Source organism: Notolepis coatsorum (genome assembly GCF_963971535.1).
Source record: "Notolepis coatsorum genome assembly, chromosome: 10".
NCBI lineage: Eukaryota > Metazoa > Chordata > Actinopteri > Aulopiformes > Paralepididae > Notolepis > Notolepis coatsorum.
This window is the reverse complement of record NC_140174.1, coordinates 95,733,216-95,754,762: the sequence shown is the minus strand read 5'-3', so window position 1 is coordinate 95,754,762 and position 21,547 is coordinate 95,733,216. Positions and strand designations below refer to the sequence as shown.

Here is a 21,547-nt window from a genome sequence, read left to right as displayed (position 1 = left end):
TCTTAAGCCTGCCCACTAGGACAAGGACGAACCAGTTCAGTTGGCCCTACCCCCGCGGCGGGGGCGCCCCCCGGTTTCGGCTCAGACCCCTGCCCTGTCCTCTGTTCCGGCCTTGGCCCCTCCCGTGGCCCGGCCGCTGGTCCCACTTCTCTCCCTTAATCCCCCTCTGGTTAGGCGCAGTCGGTTCGGCCGCTTGATCCGTCCCCCTCCACGTTGACTATTTCATGCGGTAATCTGTTCATTGATGGACTGATCACTGGCTATTAATTAGTTGCAGTTTTTGTTTTGGTGAATTCTGGAGGGGCCTGTGTGGTGACCTATATTAAGAGACATTCATCAAGGTGGGCTTGTGCCTTTAAGAGTGTGGGTTGTACTGGTTAGGGGAAAGGTTAAATGCAACTTCCGGTTCCGGGTGGTTGTTATTGTAAATGCTATGTGCAGGATAAGTAAAGTACTCAACTCGACCTACGTCTCTGGCTCACTACTTTCTTATCGCCACAGTGTAATTAATTAATCTAATTAACGCGATATATTGTCTTTATAATACAGAGAGTGTGGAGGTACTATCCAAGGAGGGGTCCGGGAGGGGGGGGGTTCGAGCTGGAGCATATGTGTGTAGGTTTTTAGATAACAGGTATTAGGGGTATATCCTATATAAGACAATTAACTAAAATGTGATTTCATTGGATGTGCACTGACAACTAATGCTTGTATATCTTATCGTGTGTTGTCATGTTTGTATATGTGTTTGTTTAAAAAATAATAAAAAAATAAAATACAATAATACAGAGAGTGTTAAGTACTTATTAACAGGTCCATCCCAAGGAGTTGTCAACATGATGCCTTCACGGGCGGCTAGGTGGTGTAGTGGGAAAGGCGCTCGCCATCAACGCTGGAGCCTCTGGGTTCGAATCCAGCTCTCGGCGTTGCTATCAGCTTGGCTGGTCGTTCATACTAACACAATTGGCAGTGTTAGGGGTGGGAAAGCTGATGGGTGGGTCCTGGGCGTTGTGGACAGCGACCCCTACAGTTCGGTCTGGGCGCCTGCACAGCGAGGGTAGGATCTGGAGGGAGGTAGTGTGACCTTCCACACGTTACACTCTCCCGTGAGAATCTGCGCTGCCAGGCTGGCTGCCGGCTGGCTGCACATGCGTCGGAGGAAAGCATGTGACAGTCTCCGGCCTCCCGGACCAACAGTAGGGAGGAGTGCGCAACAACCAGGAAGGGGGTTGGGAATTGGCATAACGACTAAAACAGTGGGATGGGAGAAAAATCGGAAAAAAGGAGGGGGGGGGGGGATAATAAAATAAATTTAATAAAAAAACGTGAAGCCTTCACTCATCCAGGTGTGGGAATGTTTGATAATGACACATTTTTACCTCAAAAGCTGTTTATAAATCTACAGTAGTGGTCACCAACCCGTCGATCTTGATCGACTGGTCGATCTTTGAGACCTTCCCTGTAGATCTTTCCCTGAAATTAAAAAAAAAAAAAAAAAAAAAAATCTTTCCCTGAGAGTCCCCATTACAGTTCTACTTTTGTTTTGATGTGAAAAGTGATGCTGCATAAGATGACTGCACTTAGCACTGACTGAGAAAGTACACATTACAGTTCTACTTTATAAAATGCTAATTGTAAATATGTTTGTCAATGTTAATAATATGAGAAAGTCCACATTACAGTTCTACTTTTGTTTTGATGTGAAAAGTGATGCTGCATAAGATGACTGCACTTAGCACTGGTTGAGAAAGTACATATTACAGTTCTACTTTGACGTTTTAATGTTGGACCAAAGCATTGCATGTAATTAGAATACAGGCAAATAAAAGTCATTTAGTTTAAAGTACAATCTTGGCTGTCTTTTTCTCTCAACGCTTCAATAGGTAGATCTTGCCTTCACCAAAAAAAAAAGTGATCTTGGGCTTAAAAAGGTTGGTGACCACTGATCTACAGTAACCCTTAACTTAACTCTCACCTGAACCTGACTGGAGATTTAGTGGTGTGTATGAATATTTGGAAAGAAGAACAAGACCATATCCATGTGTGATTATGTGTGTTCCAAAGTATTGCAGAATAATTACTTTCTGGGCAGACTGAGATCCCTTGATGACACTGGTGTAATTTTTCCCGAACATACAGTAACATAAAAGAGGACAATGAAAAAAATAAAACAGACACAGGCGGCTTACTTCCTTGTAATGGGCTACACAATTATTTAAAAATAAAAATGCAAATTGTGAGTCTCAATTTCTCAGCCACTGGGTCCAGCTTCTGTTCAGTGGCAGCTTCTCTCAGCCACTGGGTCCAGCTTCTGTTAAAGAAGGATACATTTCTGGTGCAATTGCAAGCCTCTTCTGCTATACTTCAAGAATCAAGAGTGTCACACTGAAAAGCATGGTACAGAAGCAGTGCTGTAAAAGCAAAAAGCAAGGAAATTGTATCCATCAAAGTCAAACCAACAAAATCACAGAAGACCCTTATGCACTCCATTCTCCAGTTGGCTCTATTGTCTTTCAAATGTACAGATTCAACAAAAAAATTAAGTCTTCTCAGCGAGAATAATGCATCACCTCATATCTCTTATTGCTTATTTACTGGTGTTCTTATGCTTTTATCTCATATTATACATACAGTATAACAATAATAATAATAATAATAATAATAATAATAATAATAATAATAATAATAATAATAATAATAATAATAATAATAATAATAATAATAATAATAATAATAATAATAATAATAATAATAATAATAATAATAATACAGAAATGTATCCAAATGCAGAAATATTCCCAGCATTTGCCTCAAACCTCAAACAAATATACGGTATTTGTGGTATTTCCAGAGGGATGACATGGAAGCTATCCCTGGGTACCTCTCGCTGCACCAGACGGCTGACATCATGACCCTGAAGTGGACACCCAACCAGCTGATGAACGGCTCTGTGGGGGACCTGGAATATGAGCACAGGTGAGCCCACTTACACAGCTACAATGAGATGATGATGATGATGATGATGATGGTGGTTTGTCAGCCATACCCAAGTCACACACGATAACTCAACGATCGGTGCCTTATTGCGACGCAAAATGATCCGTTCCGGACACAATTGAAGTGTGTCTGAATTGAACAAGAAGTGTTTCACAATATCATTTGACCCGAGTCTGCCGACATCAACCAAGGACGTCGTGTTAAGACCTGACCTGAGGACACATTGCACTGTGCCTCGTGGCTCCTATCTGCCGTAGAGTATGACTGAATTATGTCATGTGTGTCTGTGACTCAGGGGCTCTGCAGTCTGGCGTAAACCCTGCTCGTACAGCGAGGCTGTGTAGACAGACAGCAGATGGCTTATTGACTGAGACGCTGTCAAGCATCATTCAAGCTAATGAGCCATATTATGTTCCTGTACATGAGGCCTGGTTCCTCCCTGTAGATACATCACTCACCCCCTGTGTGCTTATGTATTAAAGAAACACACCGGCATTATGGGAAATGGCACTTACCGTCTTCTCCAGAGTCAGACAAGAACATGTATACGGATCAGCTAGCCAGGTGTAAGGAGAGAGGTGTTTTTTGGCCAACAGCTAGGCTAGCGGATCCGTATCCGCTTCCATTCATTTGTGCTAAGCTAGGCTAGCTTGCAGCCGGATAGCTTTCTACTGAACAAGACTTGAGAGGAAATTGGTATCTATTTTCTTGTTTGACTCTGGAGAAGACATTTCCCATGCGCATTGGCGTGTTCCTTTAACAGTACTATTTTACTAACATAAAGGAAATTAGTTTGTTCTGATTTAATTATAGGTTAATAGTTATAGGTTACAGTGTTAATAATAATAATAATTCTGTTTTAGTTGGTGCTCCGCTCAATGTAAGAGTAATGAGTAAAATGTTGAATGATGCACACTAACTGTTCCTTCAAACACTTGAAACACTGCAGCAATACACTTGTTTCTTTCTTTCTTTCTTTCTTTCTTTCTTTCTTTCTTTCTTTCTTTCTTTCTTTCTTTCTTTCTTTCTTTCTTTCTTTCTTTCTTTCTTCTTTCTTTCTTTCTTCCTTTCCTTTCTTCTTCCTATCCATCTTGTTCTGTTCATAATTTTAACGTCTAGTTTAAAACGTTAGTTTGACAATGTCTCAATTAATAAGCCTCAGAGAGAGAGAGAGAGAGAGAGAGGGGGGAGAGGGAGAGAGATAAGGAGAGAGAGAGAGCGAGGGAGAGAGAGAGAGAAGGAGAGAGTCTTTCCATCATAGTTTTTTTAGTGTATCGCTTGATAAATGTGGCTCATTTGGAACGAGGGGAGCGTGGATTGACGCATTGACCTGCTGTTTGAATCTCTTCCAGCGTGTACTGGGACTACGCCATGACCATCCGTCTGGAGGAGATTGTTTACTTGCACTGTCATCAACAGGGTGGGTCTCGCACATCACACATGACATCACACATGACATCACACATGACATCACACATGGCCCTGGCCTCCGTAAGCTACCAGTCCCCTCTGGAACGAACATATACATCACGCGATCGTGTCATTTCTGATTATCTCTACCATTGCCCTCTCATTCTGCATTGAACTATTAATTGAACTGCATTACTATTAATTAAGTAATTTATTACTAATACATATCAGAGCTCTATTTGTAAAATGTTGAATGATGAGAGGTTGGGGGGGGGGAGCTGGGGGTACAGTGGCATTCAACTGTAATTTATTCCTGATACATACCTGATCAATGTCGAACCCGCCCCTCTTTTCTTGATTCTCCAATCACAATTGTGATGGACAGTTGTGAATGGAGGATCAATAAAAGAGGGCGGGGCTTGAGATAGGACAATTTGTTATGAATGTGATGTTTATGTTGAAGGATTAAGAAAAAATAACCCACTCCAACCTACGCCAACAAATTAAGAGAATAATGATGGTGGAACACTATAGATTCAAGATTCAAGATTCAAGAGGTTTATTTATCACATACATACCAGGGCATACAGTGAAATGTGGTTGGCCATGCCCGCTACGATTGTGCAAGAATACAATAGTAAATAATAGTAATAGTAAATAAAATAAGTAGAATAGACATGATAAAATAGACATGTTAATAAATCCTGAGATAATTGCAATAATACACACAATATATATATATATATATATTTGCATGGAGACAGGTGTGCCACCATCATCATGTTTGTGAGGTCCCATTAAGATGGTGTCATCATGAATGATTAAAAGCATTTTCTCCTCAATTTATTCATTATTCCAATTCCTCATGATGTATCACGGTGGTCCTGGTCTTTGCGCTACCTTCTGTCAGTCTGGGGGATGTGTGTAGACTACCACCTGACAGCGAGGAGTTTCCCCCGGAGAGCGTACCGCGCTTAGAGGTTAACGCTAACTCCTCCAGGGACCGACCAGTAGGAGTCACTAATGCAATGACAAGTCACTCATGCCCTCACCGGCTTCCCACCCCACAAAAACGGCTATGCTGGGCTGCCCACACGGCCATCACGGAGTCCGTTTGACTGTTCTCCTGTGTCTCTCCACAGTGGACAGCGGAGGCACGGTGGTGCTGGTGAGCCAGGACGGGATCCAGAGGCCCCCGCTGCGCTTCCCCCGAGGAGGCCATCTGCTCCAGTTCCTCTCCTGCCTGGAGAACGGCCTGCTGCCCCACGGCCAGCTGGACCCTCCTCTCTGGTCCCAGAGGGGAAAGGTCAGCACGGGAGGGTCAGGGGTCAGGACCAGAACACAAATTACTTACCCACCCCCTACCCATTGAAAATATTATAGTATAATATTGTAGTTCTCAGATGCTTCGGGGGAAACCTATGATCAATATTTACATTTCAATAAAGAGTTGAATCTGATGATGACAGGCCGTGTGTCTGGTCCTCTGCTGGCTCCACGTTTCCACCACCATACAGTCTGCTCTGTCTGTTGTGTGAATGGATGTGTTTATTAGACTGAAAAAGAAGGCATTGTATCTGCAGGGCAAACTAAATAATGAAAACCACCCACGCACGGCAGCTCAGGCAGCGCTTAGTTAGAGGCTTCAGTGTTGCAGACATTAAGTATTAGTTAGAGGCAGACATTAAGTATTAGTTAGAGGCTTCAGTGTTGCAGACATTAAGTATTAGTTAGAGGCTTCAGTGTTGCAGACATTAAGTATTAGTTAAAGGCTTCAGTGTTGCAGACATTAAGTATTAGTTAGAGGCTTCAGTGTTGCAGACATTAAGTATTAGTTAAAGGCTTCAGTGTTGCAGACATTAAGTATTAGTTAGAGGCTTCAGTGTTGCAGACATTAAGTATTAGTTAGAGGCTTCAGTGTTGCAGACATTAAGTCTTAGTTAGAGGCTTCAGTGTTGCAGACATTAAGTATTAGAGGCCTCAGTGTTGCAGACATTAAGTCTCAGTTAGAGGCTTCAGTGTTGCAGACATTAAGTCTCAGTTAGAGGCTTCAGTGGTGCAGACATTACGTCTTAGTTAGATGCTTCAGTGTTGCAGACGTTAAGTCTTAGTGAGATTCTTCAGTGTTGCAGACATTAAGTCTTAGTGAGATGCTTCAGTGTTACAGACATTAAGTCTTAGTGAGATGCTTCAGTGTTACAGACATTCGGTCTTAGAGGCTTCAGTGTTGCAGACATTAAGTCTTAGTTAGAAGCTTCAGTGTTGCAGACATTAAGTCTTAGTTAGAGGCTTCAGTGTTGCAGACATTACGTCTTAGTTAGAGGCTTCAGTGTTGCAGACATTACGTCTCAGTTAGAGGCTTCAGTGTTGCAGACATTACGTCTCAGTTAGAGGCTTCAGTGTTGCAGACATTAAGTCTCAGTTAGAGGCTTCAGTGTTGCAGACATTACGTCTTAGTTAGAGGCTTCAGTGTTGCAGACATTACGTCTTAGTTAGATGCTTCAGTGTTGCAGACATTAAGTCTTAGTGAGATTCTTCAGTGTTGCAGACATTAAGTCTTAGTGAGATGCTTCAGTGTTACAGACATTAAGTCTTAGTGAGATGCTTCAGTGTTACAGACATTCGGTCTTAGAGGCTTCAGTGTTGCAGACATTAAGTCTTAGTTAGAAGCTTCAGTGTTGCAGACATTAAGTCTTAGTTAGAAGCTTCAGTGTTGCAGACATTAAGTCTTAGTTAGAGGCTTCAGTGTTGCAGACGTTAAGTCTTAGTTAGAGGCCTCAGTGTTGCAGACATTCAGTCTTAGAGGCTTCAGTGTTGCAGACATTCAGTCTTAGAGGCTTCAGTGTTACAGACATTAAGTCTTAGTTAGAGGCTTCAGTGTTGCAGACATTTAGTCTTAGTTAGAGGCTTCAGTGTTGCAGACATTAAGTATTAGAGGCCTCAGTGTTGCAGACATTTAGTCTTAGTTAGAGGCTTCAGTGTTGCAGACATTTAGTCTTAGTTAGAGGCTTCAGTGTTGCAGACATTAAGTCTTAGTTAGAGGCTTCAGTGTTGCAGACATTACGTCTCTTACAAGCGAATGGGTGGCTCAGCAGTGATTTTGTGATAGTATTGTCTTTTGTTGGTATTAACCCTTTTACTGCCACACTACAGAAGGTTAACCCTTTGTCCTGTGGCAGTGAAAGGGTTAACCTTCTGTATTGTCACAGTGAAAGGGTTAACCCTTTGGTAGTGTGGTAGTGAAAGGGTCAACTTAACGACATGTCTTTCTCCCTCCATCTTGTCACAGGGCAAGGTGTTTCCTAGGTTGAGGAAAAGAGCTCCTCAGGGCTCGGATAAGGAGGAGGACGAGGCCACAGACTATGTCTTCCGAATCCTGTTTCCCAACAGCCAATCAGAGTTTGGTAAGGGACCTCGCACCCCCTTCAGGCCGCGATAACTATAGATATATATAACTAGATGGTGCAAGGCAGCTCCAGCGTAGTTCACCGGTGGCCATCTTGTCACAGGCAGCACGGCCACTCATAACATGGATGTCTATGGTGCATGTGTAACAGATCGGTTCGGACATGCCCCGTTGAACCCCGGTCTCCCGCGTGACGGGCGGCATCACAGACCACTATACCAAGAGGTGAATTCACTTCTAAGTAATGGGTCTGGACTCTGGACGCCTCTGGGGAGTGAGTTTACTTGCAGTACCGCTGCCGTTCACAGTCACTTCACAACACTGTCCATCGTGAGTGTAGGATAGACACACGGCACTCCGTTACGCATGTACATTTACATTTAGTCATTTAGCTGACGCTTTTATCCAAAGCGACTTACAAGTTCTGTACGACAAGCCATCAGGAAGGGCACAACTCTATCAGCTGAGCAACAATGTTCCTCAAAGTGTTGAGTGCTACAGTGTAGGTTAGTTTATTAGGACAAGTGCATGACAGTACGGTTAGTTAGGGTTAGATATATATATATATATATTTTTTTTTTATTTATTTTTTTTATTCAGATAATGGTTGAAGAAGTGCGTCTTTAGTCGACGGCGAAAGATTGGACGTGATTCAGCTGTCCTAACTGGGGTGGGTAGTTCATTCCACCATTGTGGGGCAAGGACTGAGAATAGGCGACTTCTCTTTGATGACCCTCCCGGAGCTTGGATAGGAGTAGGTCTGAGGCGGCCAGAAGATGCAGAGCGTAGGGGTCTTGAGGGTGTGTAGTTAGAGACCATTGACCGGAGGTAGGCGGGAGCGGTTCCCTTTGCCGCACGGTATGCCAGGTCGAGGGCCTTGAAGCGGATTCGTGCAGCAATGGGGAGCCAGTGCAGGTCCCTAAGAAGTGGGGTGACATGGGCCGACTTCGGTAGGTTTGAGATCAGGCGGGCCGCTGCGTTCTGAATGAGTTGAAGAGGCTTAGTGGCAGTGGCCGGGAGGCCAGCGAGCAGTGCGTTGCAGTAGTCGAGGCGGGAGATGACTGTTGATTGGACGAGGAGTTGGGTGGCTTCTTTTGTCAGGAAGGGGCGGATCCTTCTGACGTTGCTCAGGAGGAATCGGCAGGTTCTGGTCGTCGCTGCGATGTGAGCAGAGAAGTTCAACTGGTCGTCGAGGACAACACCAAGGTTCTTGGCGGTCGGGGACGCGGTCACAGCTGCATTCTCGACTGTGATGGAAAGGTCGGTCAGGGGGGAGGATTTGGCCGGCAGGTGGAGCAATTCTGTTTTGCTTAGGTTCAGTTTGAGGTGGTTGGTCGTCATCCAGGCGGAGATGTCGGACAGACAGGCCGAGATCCGCTCAGAGACGTGGATATCTGAGGGAGGGAAGGAGAGGAAGAGTTGAGTATCGTCGGCATAACAATGGTAGGAGAAGCCATGAGACGTGATAATGTTACCCAGTGATTTTGAGAATCGGTTGAAAATTGAGGAAGCTATGGTTATTTCAATAGTACATGCACCATAGACATTCATGTTATGAGTGGGCCTGCTGCCTGTGGCAAGATGGCCGCCATGTGTGATGGCCTCCATTGGCCAGCAGCGTGGGTGAGTCATCTAGCCTTTATATATGTCTATGGCGATAACATCCTAGTTATCTATGTAGCTGTCAACGCGCAGCACCCATTGGTCTCTCCCCAAGTGTCGCCTTTTATGAAAATGTCCCTCATTGTCCATTACAGTGACTGTAACACACCCTCCCCATCTGACCAGCTCCATCTCCCTCCGACCGAGAGGACAGCCCCCCTCCAAAACAGGGACCCTGGTGGTCCCTAAGCGCTCCTGCGGCAGCTGTCCCGGAGAGTCCCACTCGCCCGCAGGAAACGGCTGTAATACTGTCACACGTCGGCTTGTCCATCCCGCTCTCAGCTTGTCTTGCTTTAATCCCCTGCTTTTAATGTCCCCCTGGTCCTCCCCTCTGCCTCTGGCCAAGTGTATTGATGTTTCCCTTAATCAAAGGACCGCCCCCACGTCCCAAACACACTCTTTAACCACATCGCAATGCAATTACCTCGTTTACAGACGGCGGTGGACAACTGACTGAAAGATCAAGGCCGATTGAACAGGGAAAAGATTGATCTCTAGGTATAGAAAGATTGACTACGGTGGTCTAAGTAAATGTTGACGTGACCATAGTATGCAGGGACAAAAGACACAGAAGCAGTGAGTCCCCTATGGCGTGCAGGCAGTTGTTCACCCTACCTTTTGCTCAAATGTCCTTGTTGTTCATGTGCTTAATCCTTTCTCTAACAGCAAGCCAATGCAAACCAATTGTCTTCTAAAATGTTGCCATCAGATCGCAATTGATCATTTGTAATTGAGCGTAATATGCAAATGGTATCCAGCTGCGTCCTAATTATCTCTGGGCAAAACGCAATTGAGCCTGAGGGTTTGAGCAGCATAATAGCTTTAGCTAAATGTACTGCTGCTGATGATGATGAGTGTGTGTGTGTGTGTGTGTGTGTGTGTGTGTGTGTGTGTGTGTGTGTGTGTGTGTGTGTGTGTGTGTGTGTGTGTGTGTGTGTGTGTGTGTGTGTGTGTGTGTGTGTGTGTGTGTGTGTGTGTGTGTGTGTGTGTGTGTGTGTGTGTGTGTGTGTGTGTGTGTGTGTGTGTGTGTGTGCGTGCGTGCATGTGTGGATGCATGTGCATATGCACGCTACAGTGACTCCTCCAGACCTGATGGACCAGGGTGCTACCATGTGGCACCCAACCCTCCGAAAATCCTCCTGTTCCTCCTGTTCCCAGGGCAGCCTCTCTGAAGGAGCACAGCCCAACGGGTGTAACCATGAGAGGTGAGGGATGAACACACTACCAGCCGAATAAAAGGTTTGGTTAGGTTCGCTGTTCGACGAGTTATGGTTTGCAGACCCCTGTGGTACTTGTACACTGTAGTATAACAGTCTGAAGTTGTGGAGACCATCGTTGTGGCTGTTACCCATGTGCCGTTTGCAAAAGCTAAAGAAGACAAGGGTAGTGGAGGACCAATATGTGATGGATATGTTACCGACTCGAATGTGATTGGATAATGAGAGGATAAACGGGGCAGAATGATTGGCTGAAGGCTATGCATAAACACAAGGAAATGTGGAATTCCCTTGCAAGGCCTTTTATAAAAAAATGTATTCTATTTATTTCTGGGCTTTTCTGTATTTTTCACCCATCCCAATTTAGTCGTTATGCCAATTCCCTTCCTGGTCGTTGTGCGCATTGCCTCACTGTTGGCATGGGGAGGGTGTAGAACTACCACATGCCTCCTCCGATACCGCTTCTTTTCACCTGACAGCGAGGAGTTTCACTGGGGGAACGTAACGTGTGCAGAGGTTCACGCTATTTCCCCCTGATCCCCTCCCTGCTGAACAGGCGCCCCGACCGATCCAGTCGGAGTCGCATTTTTATTTAATTTTTTTCTCCGCCTGATTTTTAATTTTTTTCCCCATCCCAATTTAGTCGTTATGCCAATTCCCCCCCTCCCCTACCTGGTTGTTGTGCGCATGTTCCTCCTACTGGTCGGTACAAGGGAACCCTGAAGTCCACCACAAGCGTAGCGCGTGGGAGGTCACGCTGCCTTCACCATTTCCTGCCTTTCGCTGAGCAGGCGCCCAGACCTGACCTGTAGCTGTCCACAACGCCAGATTACCACCCTCGACTTCCCTCCCGCTAACTCAGCCAAACGAGTTAGTTTGACGACCGGCCCAAGCCACAGGGCAATGTTGACTCCGGGAGTCGAGACCGCAGCCTCTTGCATTGGTGACGAGCGCAATCTCCGCTACGCCATCCGACCGCCCTCGGAGTCGCAGTTTACAATGACCAGGACACATACCCCACCGGCTTCCCACCCGCTAACACTGCCAATTGTGTTAGTAGGGACGACTGACCAAGCCGGAGGTACCGCTGACAGCTGGATTCGATCCCAGAGTCTCTGCGGTGGTAGGCGACTGCGCTACCCAGCCGCCCACAAGGCCTTTCATTAACACCTCCCTCCCCCTTGTACCCTCCTTTTTTCACCCCTCACCTGGTCATCCCTCCCCCGCCCCCTTTCCTCCCAGTTGGCTCATAAGGTGAGCCCACAGATTGAGGGAGGTGCTTGGCCCACTCTCCTGGCCAGAGAACATCAAGACCTCTACCTCCAACCTAAATTGTATTTGATTAACCACGTTTTAACAATACATTTGTATCAACCAAGAAGATTTGACCACGCGCATAATTAAGGTCTCCGGTTCCACCAAACTCGTCCTATTAGGTGTGTAGCACTGTAGGGTCAAGTCAAGTCAAGAGTTTTAATTGTCACGGCATACAAGTATACAATGAAATGCGGGTGGTCTTGCCCGCAACGATGTGTAGTAGTCATCTGAATCAACATTGTGCCGATTTCAGTAGAATATGAATGATTTTCATTATGGAATAGCTCAGGACCGCTCACTCTCAGAGTGTGTGTGACGCCACAGAAGTGAAAACAGCTTTTGAGTTACGTGCGTTTTCCCCCCGCAGGGCCCCTCTGAAGATGCTGTGTGACAACATGAAGTATCAGATCATCTCCAGGGCATTCTATGGCTGTATGAACACAACTCCTCTACTCCTCTTCACTTATCTTGCAGCATCTCCAAGCGTATAATTAATTGAGATTAAAGAATTTGCAGTGAAATTGTAATTGGGTGACATTTTACGATATAACAAAACATTTTACACTTGACATTTGACTATTACACCGATGTCTTAAAGGAACACGACAACATTTGGGGAAATTAGCTTACCGTCTTCTCCGGAGAGAGACAATAAGATAGATATCAGTTTCCTCTCTGTGTGTTCAGTAGAAAGCTATCTGGCTGCACATTAGCCTAGCTTAGCACAATGAATGGAAGCGGACATGTACAGGAATCCTTCGGGAGAGGTGTTAGTTGGACAATGCGTAGGCTACCCGGTCATGTCTGCTTCCATTCATTGTGCTAAGCTAGGCTAACGTGCAGCCAGATAGTTTTCTACTGAATGCACAGAGAGGAAACTGGTATCTATCTTCTTTTCTCTTTCTTCCCAAAATGTTGGCGTGTTCCTTTAATCTTGTGTTAATAGATTCCGCAGGGGCTGTTGTTGAATGATTTGTCATCTCGTCAAACTAGGGCTGGCGTATTGCCGTCACTTATCGACGGTCCGCACCCACCTCTCTGCCCTGGTCAATCACACCATCGTGGAGCCGGTGGTGCCGTGCAACGCCTACAGAGGCCTCACCGCCGAGGTGTGGCAGAGATTCCTCCAGGACTGCACTGTAAGCATATCCGTTAGTCACCAAGGGTGTCACTAGCCAGCGGCATCATCATCACCACACTGCTGCGACTTTAACACCTGATGACATGCTGGCCACACACACACACACACACACACACACACACACACACACACACACACACACACACACACACACACACACACACGCACACAAGATTGCTTACCCACCCCCACTCTCTCCTCCCCTCCCTCTTTCTCTCTCTCATCCATATTCATCCTCTGCTAATCATTTGGCTCACAGCTTTAGTCAGACAGTATGCATGAGGCATGACTAATGCCCTGTCAATCATGACGGAAATAGAAGTCTTTCAATATTCATTAATTTACTGTAGTCAACCATGTAAATTCCTTGTGAGTTTTCAAAGAGGTTTAAAACATGTTGCAATCCGTTTTTTATTAGTCACCACCTTTTATGGAATAACCCTCCATACCCTCCATGTTTCAAATACAAATATTTGAAACAATATGAATGATTGAATAGATGATCATTGCATTTGTATATCGCTTTTCTAGACACTCAAAGCGCTTTACAATGTAGTTAAAGTTCAAGTTTTCAAGTTTCAAGTTTCTTTATTAGTTGTCATACAGAAATACAGAATACTTTTGTATGAAATGCTTCTTTCTGTTTTGCTCCTGAGAGTGTGCTAGATCAAATAAAAAGATAGTATAATATAAGTATAAAATAGAAAGTAAAGTACATAAAAAACAAGTGTAAACAAAACTAAAATGTTCAATATACATATATACGGTATATACAATGCAGAGTAGAGAAGGTAACTGAGTTACAACAATATACAGTATAGTGTAGAAATGGTGAGGTATAGCTTAGCTTGTAGTGCCACCTTGTGGTGGTGAGGTGCAATGAGGTATGAGATGATGTGCATCTCTTACCAATAAATATAAAGTGTGTTAAGTGTCTAAAGTGGGTAAAGTGGGTGCTACAGTGAGTTGTTTATTTAAAGTGAGTGTGTACGTGTGAATGTGTGTGCTGTGGGTGTATTTGATGGTTTGTTACATAGTGTAGGGTGGAGATTGCCTCCTTCACCACCAATGTGGTGCATCCACTAACAAGGAGCTCCTCCCTGTGAACAGCAAGCCTTGAAGGGGAACTACACCCAATTTCAGAATCCATACATGTTATTCCTATGGTCTAAGACACCAAGAATATTGAACATGAACAACTTTCTCTCAAATGAAAAACTGGAGTACTAAACTCAAATGTATGATCCAATCCAATCCAATCCAACTTTATTTATAAAGCACTTTAACAGCCACAGGGGCACAAAGTGCTGTACAGGGGGAGCATATTAAAAACTATTAGCAGCACTAAAAATAGATTAAAAAACAAGAGTACCAAAACAGAGATAAAAAACATTAGGTAAATATAGTTTCAAGTTTCAAGTTTCTTTAATAGTTGTCATACAGAAGTACAGAATACTTTTATACAAAATGCTTCTTACTGTTACGCTCCAGAGACTGTGCAAGACAATATAAGTATGAAATGAAATAACATAGTATAGCATGTAAATTAGAAGTAAAAAAAAAATGAGGTCACAGTGTTCAGTATAGACATATGTACAATGTTCGATGCAGAATAGACGTAACTGAGTTACCATATAATATACAATACTATGCAGTGTACTAATATACAATACTATATAGTGCAAGGCAGAAATGGGATGAGGTGCAATTTAGGTACAATTTACAGTAGGTGTACGAGTTGTAGTGCAAATCCTTTATCAATAAATATAAAGTGTGTTTGTGTGGTTTAAGTGTGTGCGTGTGGGTGTGTGTGCTGTGTGCATTTGATGGTTGTTGCATAGTGTTTATTGTTCGATTAGCAGCCTGATGGCCTGGGGATAGAAGCTTCTTCTGAGTCTTTCTGTGCTCGCCTTAAGACTCCGGTATCGCTTGCCTGACCGCAGAAGTTCAAAGAGGCAGTTGTTCGGGTGGCTCGAGTCCTTAATAATTCTCTTAGCCTTCCCCCTGCACCGCTTGTTGTAAATGTTCTGGAGGGTGGGAAGCCCCCCTCCAATTGTGCGTTCGGCTGAACGTGTCACTCTTTGTAGTCTGCTACGGTCTTGTGCAGTGCTATTCCCAAACCAGGAGGTGATGTTGCCAGTCAGGATGCTCTCTATTGTACATGAGTAGAAGTTCCTAAGGATCTTCTGACTGACTTGGAACTTCCTTAGGCGCCTGAGGAAGTAGAGGCGTTGTCGTGCCTTCTTCACAACACTGTCAATGTGTGTGGTCCATGTCAAGTCCTCGGATATGTGGGCTCCGAGGTACTTGAAACTGTTCACTCTCTCAACCGGTGCCCCGTCGATGCTGAGGGGGCTGTAGTCCTTGACCCCCGACCTCCTGAAGTCCACAATCATCTCTTTTGTTTTGCTGACGTTCAGGGAGAGGCAGTTCTCCTGACACCACTGTGACAGATTCTCTACCTCTTCCAGGTAGGCCCTCTCGTCGTTGGCAGAGATCAGGCCCACCACTACTGTGTCATCAGCAAATTTGATGATTGTGTTGTTGTTCCGCTGTGCCACGCAGTCATGTGTGTACAGGGAGTAGAGGAGGGGGCTCAGAACACAGCCCTGGGGGGCCCCTATGTTGAGCGTGATGGATGAGGAGGTGCAGTTGCCTGCTCTTACCACCTGGGGTCTGCCCGTCAGGAAGTCCAGGACCCACTGGCAGAGGTCATAGTTCAAGCCCAGGTCCCTGAGCTTGGCTATGAGTTTGGAGGGGACTATGGTATTGAATGCTGAGCTGTAGTCGATGAACAGCATTCTCACATAGTTCCCCTGCCTCTTGTCCAGGTGTGATGCTGCTGTGTGCAGCACATGGGCTATGGCGTCCTCCGTGGACCTGTTGGGGCGATATGCAAATTGCAGGGGGTCCAGGTTGATGGGGAGGGAGGAATAGATGTAGCCCTTCACTAGCTTCTCATAGGCAGAAATACAAGTTTAAATAGATCAGAGTACTTAAAAAAAAAAAAAAAGCAAAGGACACAGTAACAAAACGATACAACAACAACACAGTAAGACAATAAGATCATAAAATCAACAAGCTACATGGTGTCGAAAGCCAGAGAGAAAAGGTGGGTCTTAAGGAGGCCTTTGAAACGGGGCAGTGATGAGGCCTGCCTAATCTGCAGTGGCAGTTCATTCCACATTTTGGGGGCGACAACGGAGAAAGCACGGTCCCCCCTGAGCTTACGCCTAATTGTAGGCACTACTAGGAGCAGCTGGTCAGCTGACCTGAGAGAGCGAGAATGTGAGGATTGGTTCTTTCCCCGCCACACGCTTCTTGGGGTGCTGTGATGATTGGTCCGTTGCCTAACGCACACTTCTAGGTTAAGTATCAATTACCATCACGCACCTGATGTGTGTGCTAATCAGCGCCCCTGAGGGCTTTATATACCTGGACCTTCTTTCTATCGATGTCGGGTCGTTCTGGAATACAACTGCATTTGCCTGCTTTTCCCCGTTGCTATTCCTGGTCTACTTTCTCTCCAGGACCTTTCTGTGGAGAACCGCTGTGGAGAACCTTGTTCCCCGTTTGGAGCTGCGCCTCGTTTTGCCCGCTTTACGCGTTGCGCTTGGGTGAGTGGAACCAAACCCCTCTGGATTATTCTGATTGTGTGTCTTAGAAGAGACACTGAAGACTTCGTTTTGTTGCACTAACTCGGCTAGATTGTGTGTCTTAGAAGAGACACTGAAGACTTTGTTTTGTTGCACTAACTCGGCTAAATTGTGTGTTGTGGGGAACACTGAGGACTGTCACTGTCAATTGGTTCTGGACCCAGCTAGGGAGGAGGGAACCACACTGCCTCTGTGTTTCGTTGGACTGTTTCTGATATCTCTCTCTCTCTCTCCGTTTTCCACCTTGAGTGAAAGCTGGGAGTATCTGCAGAGCCGCTACAACGTCACATGCCAATTCCCCACCACTATCTGCTGGGAGTATCTGCAGAGCCGCTACAACGTCACATGCCAATTCCCCACCACTATCACCAGGAGGATTCTGCAGAGCGGCAGATGACTCTGCCGAAGGCAGTCTTCCCGTTTGTTTGATTATTGTACCTTATCCTTCTTTTGACTCTGTAAATAAATACGCCCTAGCATTTGGCTAACTCTGAACTTCCTGTCTGTGCCGTTGCGTTTGAGGTCGGTTACAAACCATAACATTACGACCCGACCATGACGACCTCAGCCGACACAGACAGGGTCAGGGCAGCGTTGGCGGTCCAGATCGAGTTGGTCAACGACCACACCCAACAGTTGGGTGCGGCTGCGGCTGCTTTACAGGACCTCCGGGCCGAGGTCCAGCTTATTCTGGATGCCATTGACACTCTGGCCACCCAGCAGACTACCCAGGGGTATCAGCAGACTAATATTCTCCACCAATTACAAGCGCTGAGTGAAGCCGTTAACACCTTGCTTGTAACTAGAGCTGCCGCGATAACCGCATTACCGCGGTATCGCTGTTGCATCACGCTCACCGCAGAGTTAGGCTGAATACCGCATCACCGCTGTTTTTTATCATAATAATAAAGTTGGCTTGCGGCTTGCGGCTCTGCAGATATACCCTACTCGGTTCCAAGCGACCCTATTGGGTAGAAGTGGTACCAGAAAAGTCGTGTGAAACATTGCAGACCACTGACTGGTCAGAAGAGAGACGCGTCACACTTTGTAGCCTCTGAACGAAAACAGAACGCCGCCATCTTTACTGCCTCGCTAAGGATGCATTTCATTCAGGATTTGTTTGCGACAGAACCAAGTGCAATAAACAAAAGAATGGATTCACTGTGTATTCTGCCTTATTTATTGATGAAACAAAACCGACATCAACCCAATTTACCACAGAGCGGAGAGTTTAGTGTCACAACAAGATCGCTGATGTGTTAAGTTTGTTGTTGTTATTAGCTTAATACTACCGTCAGCCGATATACACGAGAGGTAACGTTAAACCCGGGTTTGCTTGGTAGAATACACAATGAGAGGTAACGTTAGCTTTGGCAGAATAGACGCAACGAGAGTCTGGTTAATGTTGTTATTGATTGATTGATTGAAACTGTGTTAAACTCTGGCTTGCTGCAAGCCCTCGGACATCTATGCCCACGGAGCTTTCAGTACAAGCGAGCGGCCCCGCCTGTATCCCCACACGGAGACAAACGGAGTAGTACCTGGCTGCAGTGGAAAAGGAACGAAGTACCAGGTGCCTAAAGCGGGTCGAGTCGAGTAGGTACTATGCAGTGGAAAAGCGCCATTAGACTAGAGTAGACTACTAAAAAAAAAAAAATGCATTCAAACTTTTTTTTTTTTTTTTGTGCGCACTGTGCGGTAATTACCGCGGCGGTATGAAATATTTCGCAAATTCGTGCGGTAAGGAAAATATCAATACCGCGGCAGCTCTACTTGTAACCCCACCTACTTCAGGAGCCTCGGCCGGAGCATCACCCGCAGCCGTGGCAGGCCCCGCGCCTCCCGATCCCGCACCTCGGGAGCCCCGTCTCTCCGAACCACGGTTGTTCAATGGTAACTTCGAGGTTTGTGCCACATTCATCATGCAATGTGAGTTGGTTTTTCGTCATCAACCCAGCCGATTCACTTCAAGGGGAGCCCGAGTAGCCTACATGACTAACCTGCTCACGGGCCGAGCAGCACAGTGGGTTACTGCCTCCTGGGCAATGGGGGCTGATTTCTGTTTTTCCTACCCAGACTTCGTGGCAGAGCTCCGCAGGGTTTTCCACCACCCAGCCCGTGGCCAGGACCCAGGAGCTCGGTTGGGCACCTTCCGGCAGGACAGTGGCAGTGTCAGAGACTACGCGCTGGAGTTCAGACTGGCCGCAACGGAGAGCGGTTGGAACGATCAAGCGCTTCGTCTCACCTTCCTGAGGGGGCTCAACGACGCAGTAAGGGACCAGCTCGCGACCCAAGAGGAGCCCGATTCTCTCGAGGGCCTGATCAGCCTCGCTATCCGCATCGACGGACGCCTCCGGGAGAGAAGGCGTGAGCGAGCACGACTGGGACCCCCAGACGTACCCCCCGAGTACCACGACCTCAAGGAGATTTTCAGTGAGTCCCGGGCTCAGGTCCTTCCGCCTCACCGGCCTTACGACTGTGCCATCGACCTCCGCTCAGGGGCTTCCCTTCCCGGCAGCCGCCTCTACAGTGCTGACCGTCCTGCCCCCTCCGTGACTGGTGGGGTTTTTCCCTCCCGAGCTGTGACCGAGGAGGAACCCATGCAGCTGGGACGCACCCGCCTTAGCCCGGCCGAACGGGAGTCCAGGCTCAGGTCCAGCCTTTGCCTCTACTGCGGCCGGGATGGACACCGTGTCTCCAATTGCCCTACCCGGCCAAGAAGACCAGGCTCGCCGGGACCCCGGGAGATCCTGGTGAGCCGTTTTTCCTGTTCCCCCACCCGTGCACCACCTAACCGTCTGACGAACGTCACCCTAGCCTGGGCGGACCAGCGGGCGACGGTGGGTGCACTCATTGACTCTGGTGTTGATGGGAGTTTCCTGGACGTTGAGTTTGCCACCCGGGCCAACATTCCACTTGAGGACCTCGAGAGGCCCTTGGAGGTCTTCGCGCTGGATCATCGCCGCCTGGCTGACATCACTCAACGCACCTGTCCAGTCCTTCTCACCATTGCTGGTAACCACGTTAAGAGACTCCAGTTTTTCATCACCAGCTCTCCTCTTGTCCCTGTAGTCCTGGGCAGGCCTTGGCTCGCGCTGCATGAGCCCCACATCGCCTGGTCCTCCGGCACCATCAGGGGGTGGAGCCCCTCCTGTCATGCCCAGTGTCTTCAGGCGGCGTCCAGTCCTTCGCCCCGGGGTTCCCCTGGTGTCCCTGTCTCTAGCCCCCTCTCCGGGCCTCTGTCTCCGTCTCCGGCCTCCCTCGCCGGTTCCCTGTCCCTTTCTCCGGCCCCCCTCACCGGGTCCCTGTCCCCGTCTCCAGCCTCCCTCACCGGTCCTCTGTCCCCGTCTCCGTTCCCCCTCTCCGGGCCTCTGTCTCTGTCCCCCTCTCCAGTGCCCCTGATCGCCGGCTTCCTTCGGTCCCATCTGGGCAGGCCGGGGCCGAGTGGGTCGCCGGGTGGCTCCCGTGGAGGGGGGGGTACTGTGAGGATTGGTTCTTTCCCCGCCACACGCTTCTTGGGGTGCTGTGATGATTGGTCCGTTGCCTAACGCACACTTCTAGGTTAAGTATCAATTACCATCACGCACCTGATGTGTGTGCTAATCAGCGCCCCAGAGGGCTTTATATACCTGGACCTTCTTTCTATCGATGTCGGGTCGTTCTGGAATACAACTGCATTTGCCTGCTTTTCCCCGTTGCTGTTCCTGGTCTACTTTCTCTCCAGGACCTTTCTGTGGAGAACCGCTGTGGAGAACCTTGTTCCCCGTTTGGAGCTGCGCCTCGTTTTGCCCGCTTTACCCGTTGTGCTTGGGTGAGTGGAACCAAACCCCTCTGGATTATTCTGATTGTGTGTCTTAGAAGAGACACTGAAGACTTCGTTTTGTTGCACTAACTCGGCTAGATTGTGTGTCTTAGAAGAGACACTGAAGACTTTGTTTTGTTGCACTAACTCGGCTAAATTGTGTGTTGTGGGGAACACTGAGGACTGTCACTGTCAATTGGTTCTGGACCCAGCCTGCAGAGCCGCTACAACATCACATGCCAATTCCCCACCACTATCTGCTGGGAGTATCTGCAGAGCCGCTACAACGTCACATGCCAATTCCCCACCACTATCACCAGGAGGATTCTGCAGAGCGGCAGATGACTCTGCCGAAGGCAGTCTTCCCGTTTGTTTGATTATTGTACCTTATCCTTCTTTTGACTCTGTAAATAAATACGCCCTAGCATTTGGCTAACTCTGAACTTCCTGTCTGTGCCGTTGTGTTTGAGGTCGGTTACAAACCATAACAGAGAAGGTGTATAGACCTGCAACAGCTCAGAGAGGTAGGGTGGAGCAAGGTCATGAAGAGCTTTAAAAGCAAATAAAATTATTTTAAAATGAATCCTAAAGTGCACTGGGAGCCAGTGGAGTGAAAATAAAATTGGCGAGATGTGGTCGTATTTACGAGTGCCAGTGAAAAGACGAGCAGCGGCGTTCTGCACCATCTGAAGGCGAGCCACTGAGGATCCACTCACCCCTATATAAAGTGCATTGCAGTAATCCAGCCTGGTAGTCACAAATGCATGGATTACTGCTTCAAAATGCTGGGCGTGTAGGATGGGCTTAATTTTGGCCAGCTGCCTCAACTGGAAAAAACTCGTTTTAACCATGGCCTTGATCTGGCTGTCAAATTTAAGGTCTGGGTCGATCTTTACACCTAGGTTCTTTACTATTGGTTTGACATGTTGTGCCAGCGAA

At 47.0% G+C, this 21,547-nt stretch overlaps 1 protein-coding gene across 1 annotated transcript in view; it reads left to right on the top strand.

The window, feature by feature from the left end:
• The window catches only part of sgsm1a (small G protein signaling modulator 1a), a gene marked incomplete at both ends in the record, with an annotated part of 153,352 nt that overhangs the window by 112,995 nt on the left and 18,810 nt on the right, over window positions 1-21,547 (top strand). The window contains 8 exons of the mRNA XM_084323110.1: window positions 2,852-2,976; window positions 4,350-4,417; window positions 5,550-5,713; window positions 7,697-7,811; window positions 9,571-9,717; window positions 10,551-10,680; window positions 12,377-12,441; window positions 13,003-13,148. Of these exons, the coding sequence (XP_084179236.1) occupies window positions 2,852-2,976; window positions 4,350-4,417; window positions 5,550-5,713; window positions 7,697-7,811; window positions 9,571-9,717; window positions 10,551-10,680; window positions 12,377-12,441; window positions 13,003-13,148 (960 nt within the window). The remainder of the gene's footprint in view (window positions 1-2,851; window positions 2,977-4,349; window positions 4,418-5,549; window positions 5,714-7,696; window positions 7,812-9,570; window positions 9,718-10,550; window positions 10,681-12,376; window positions 12,442-13,002; window positions 13,149-21,547) is intronic.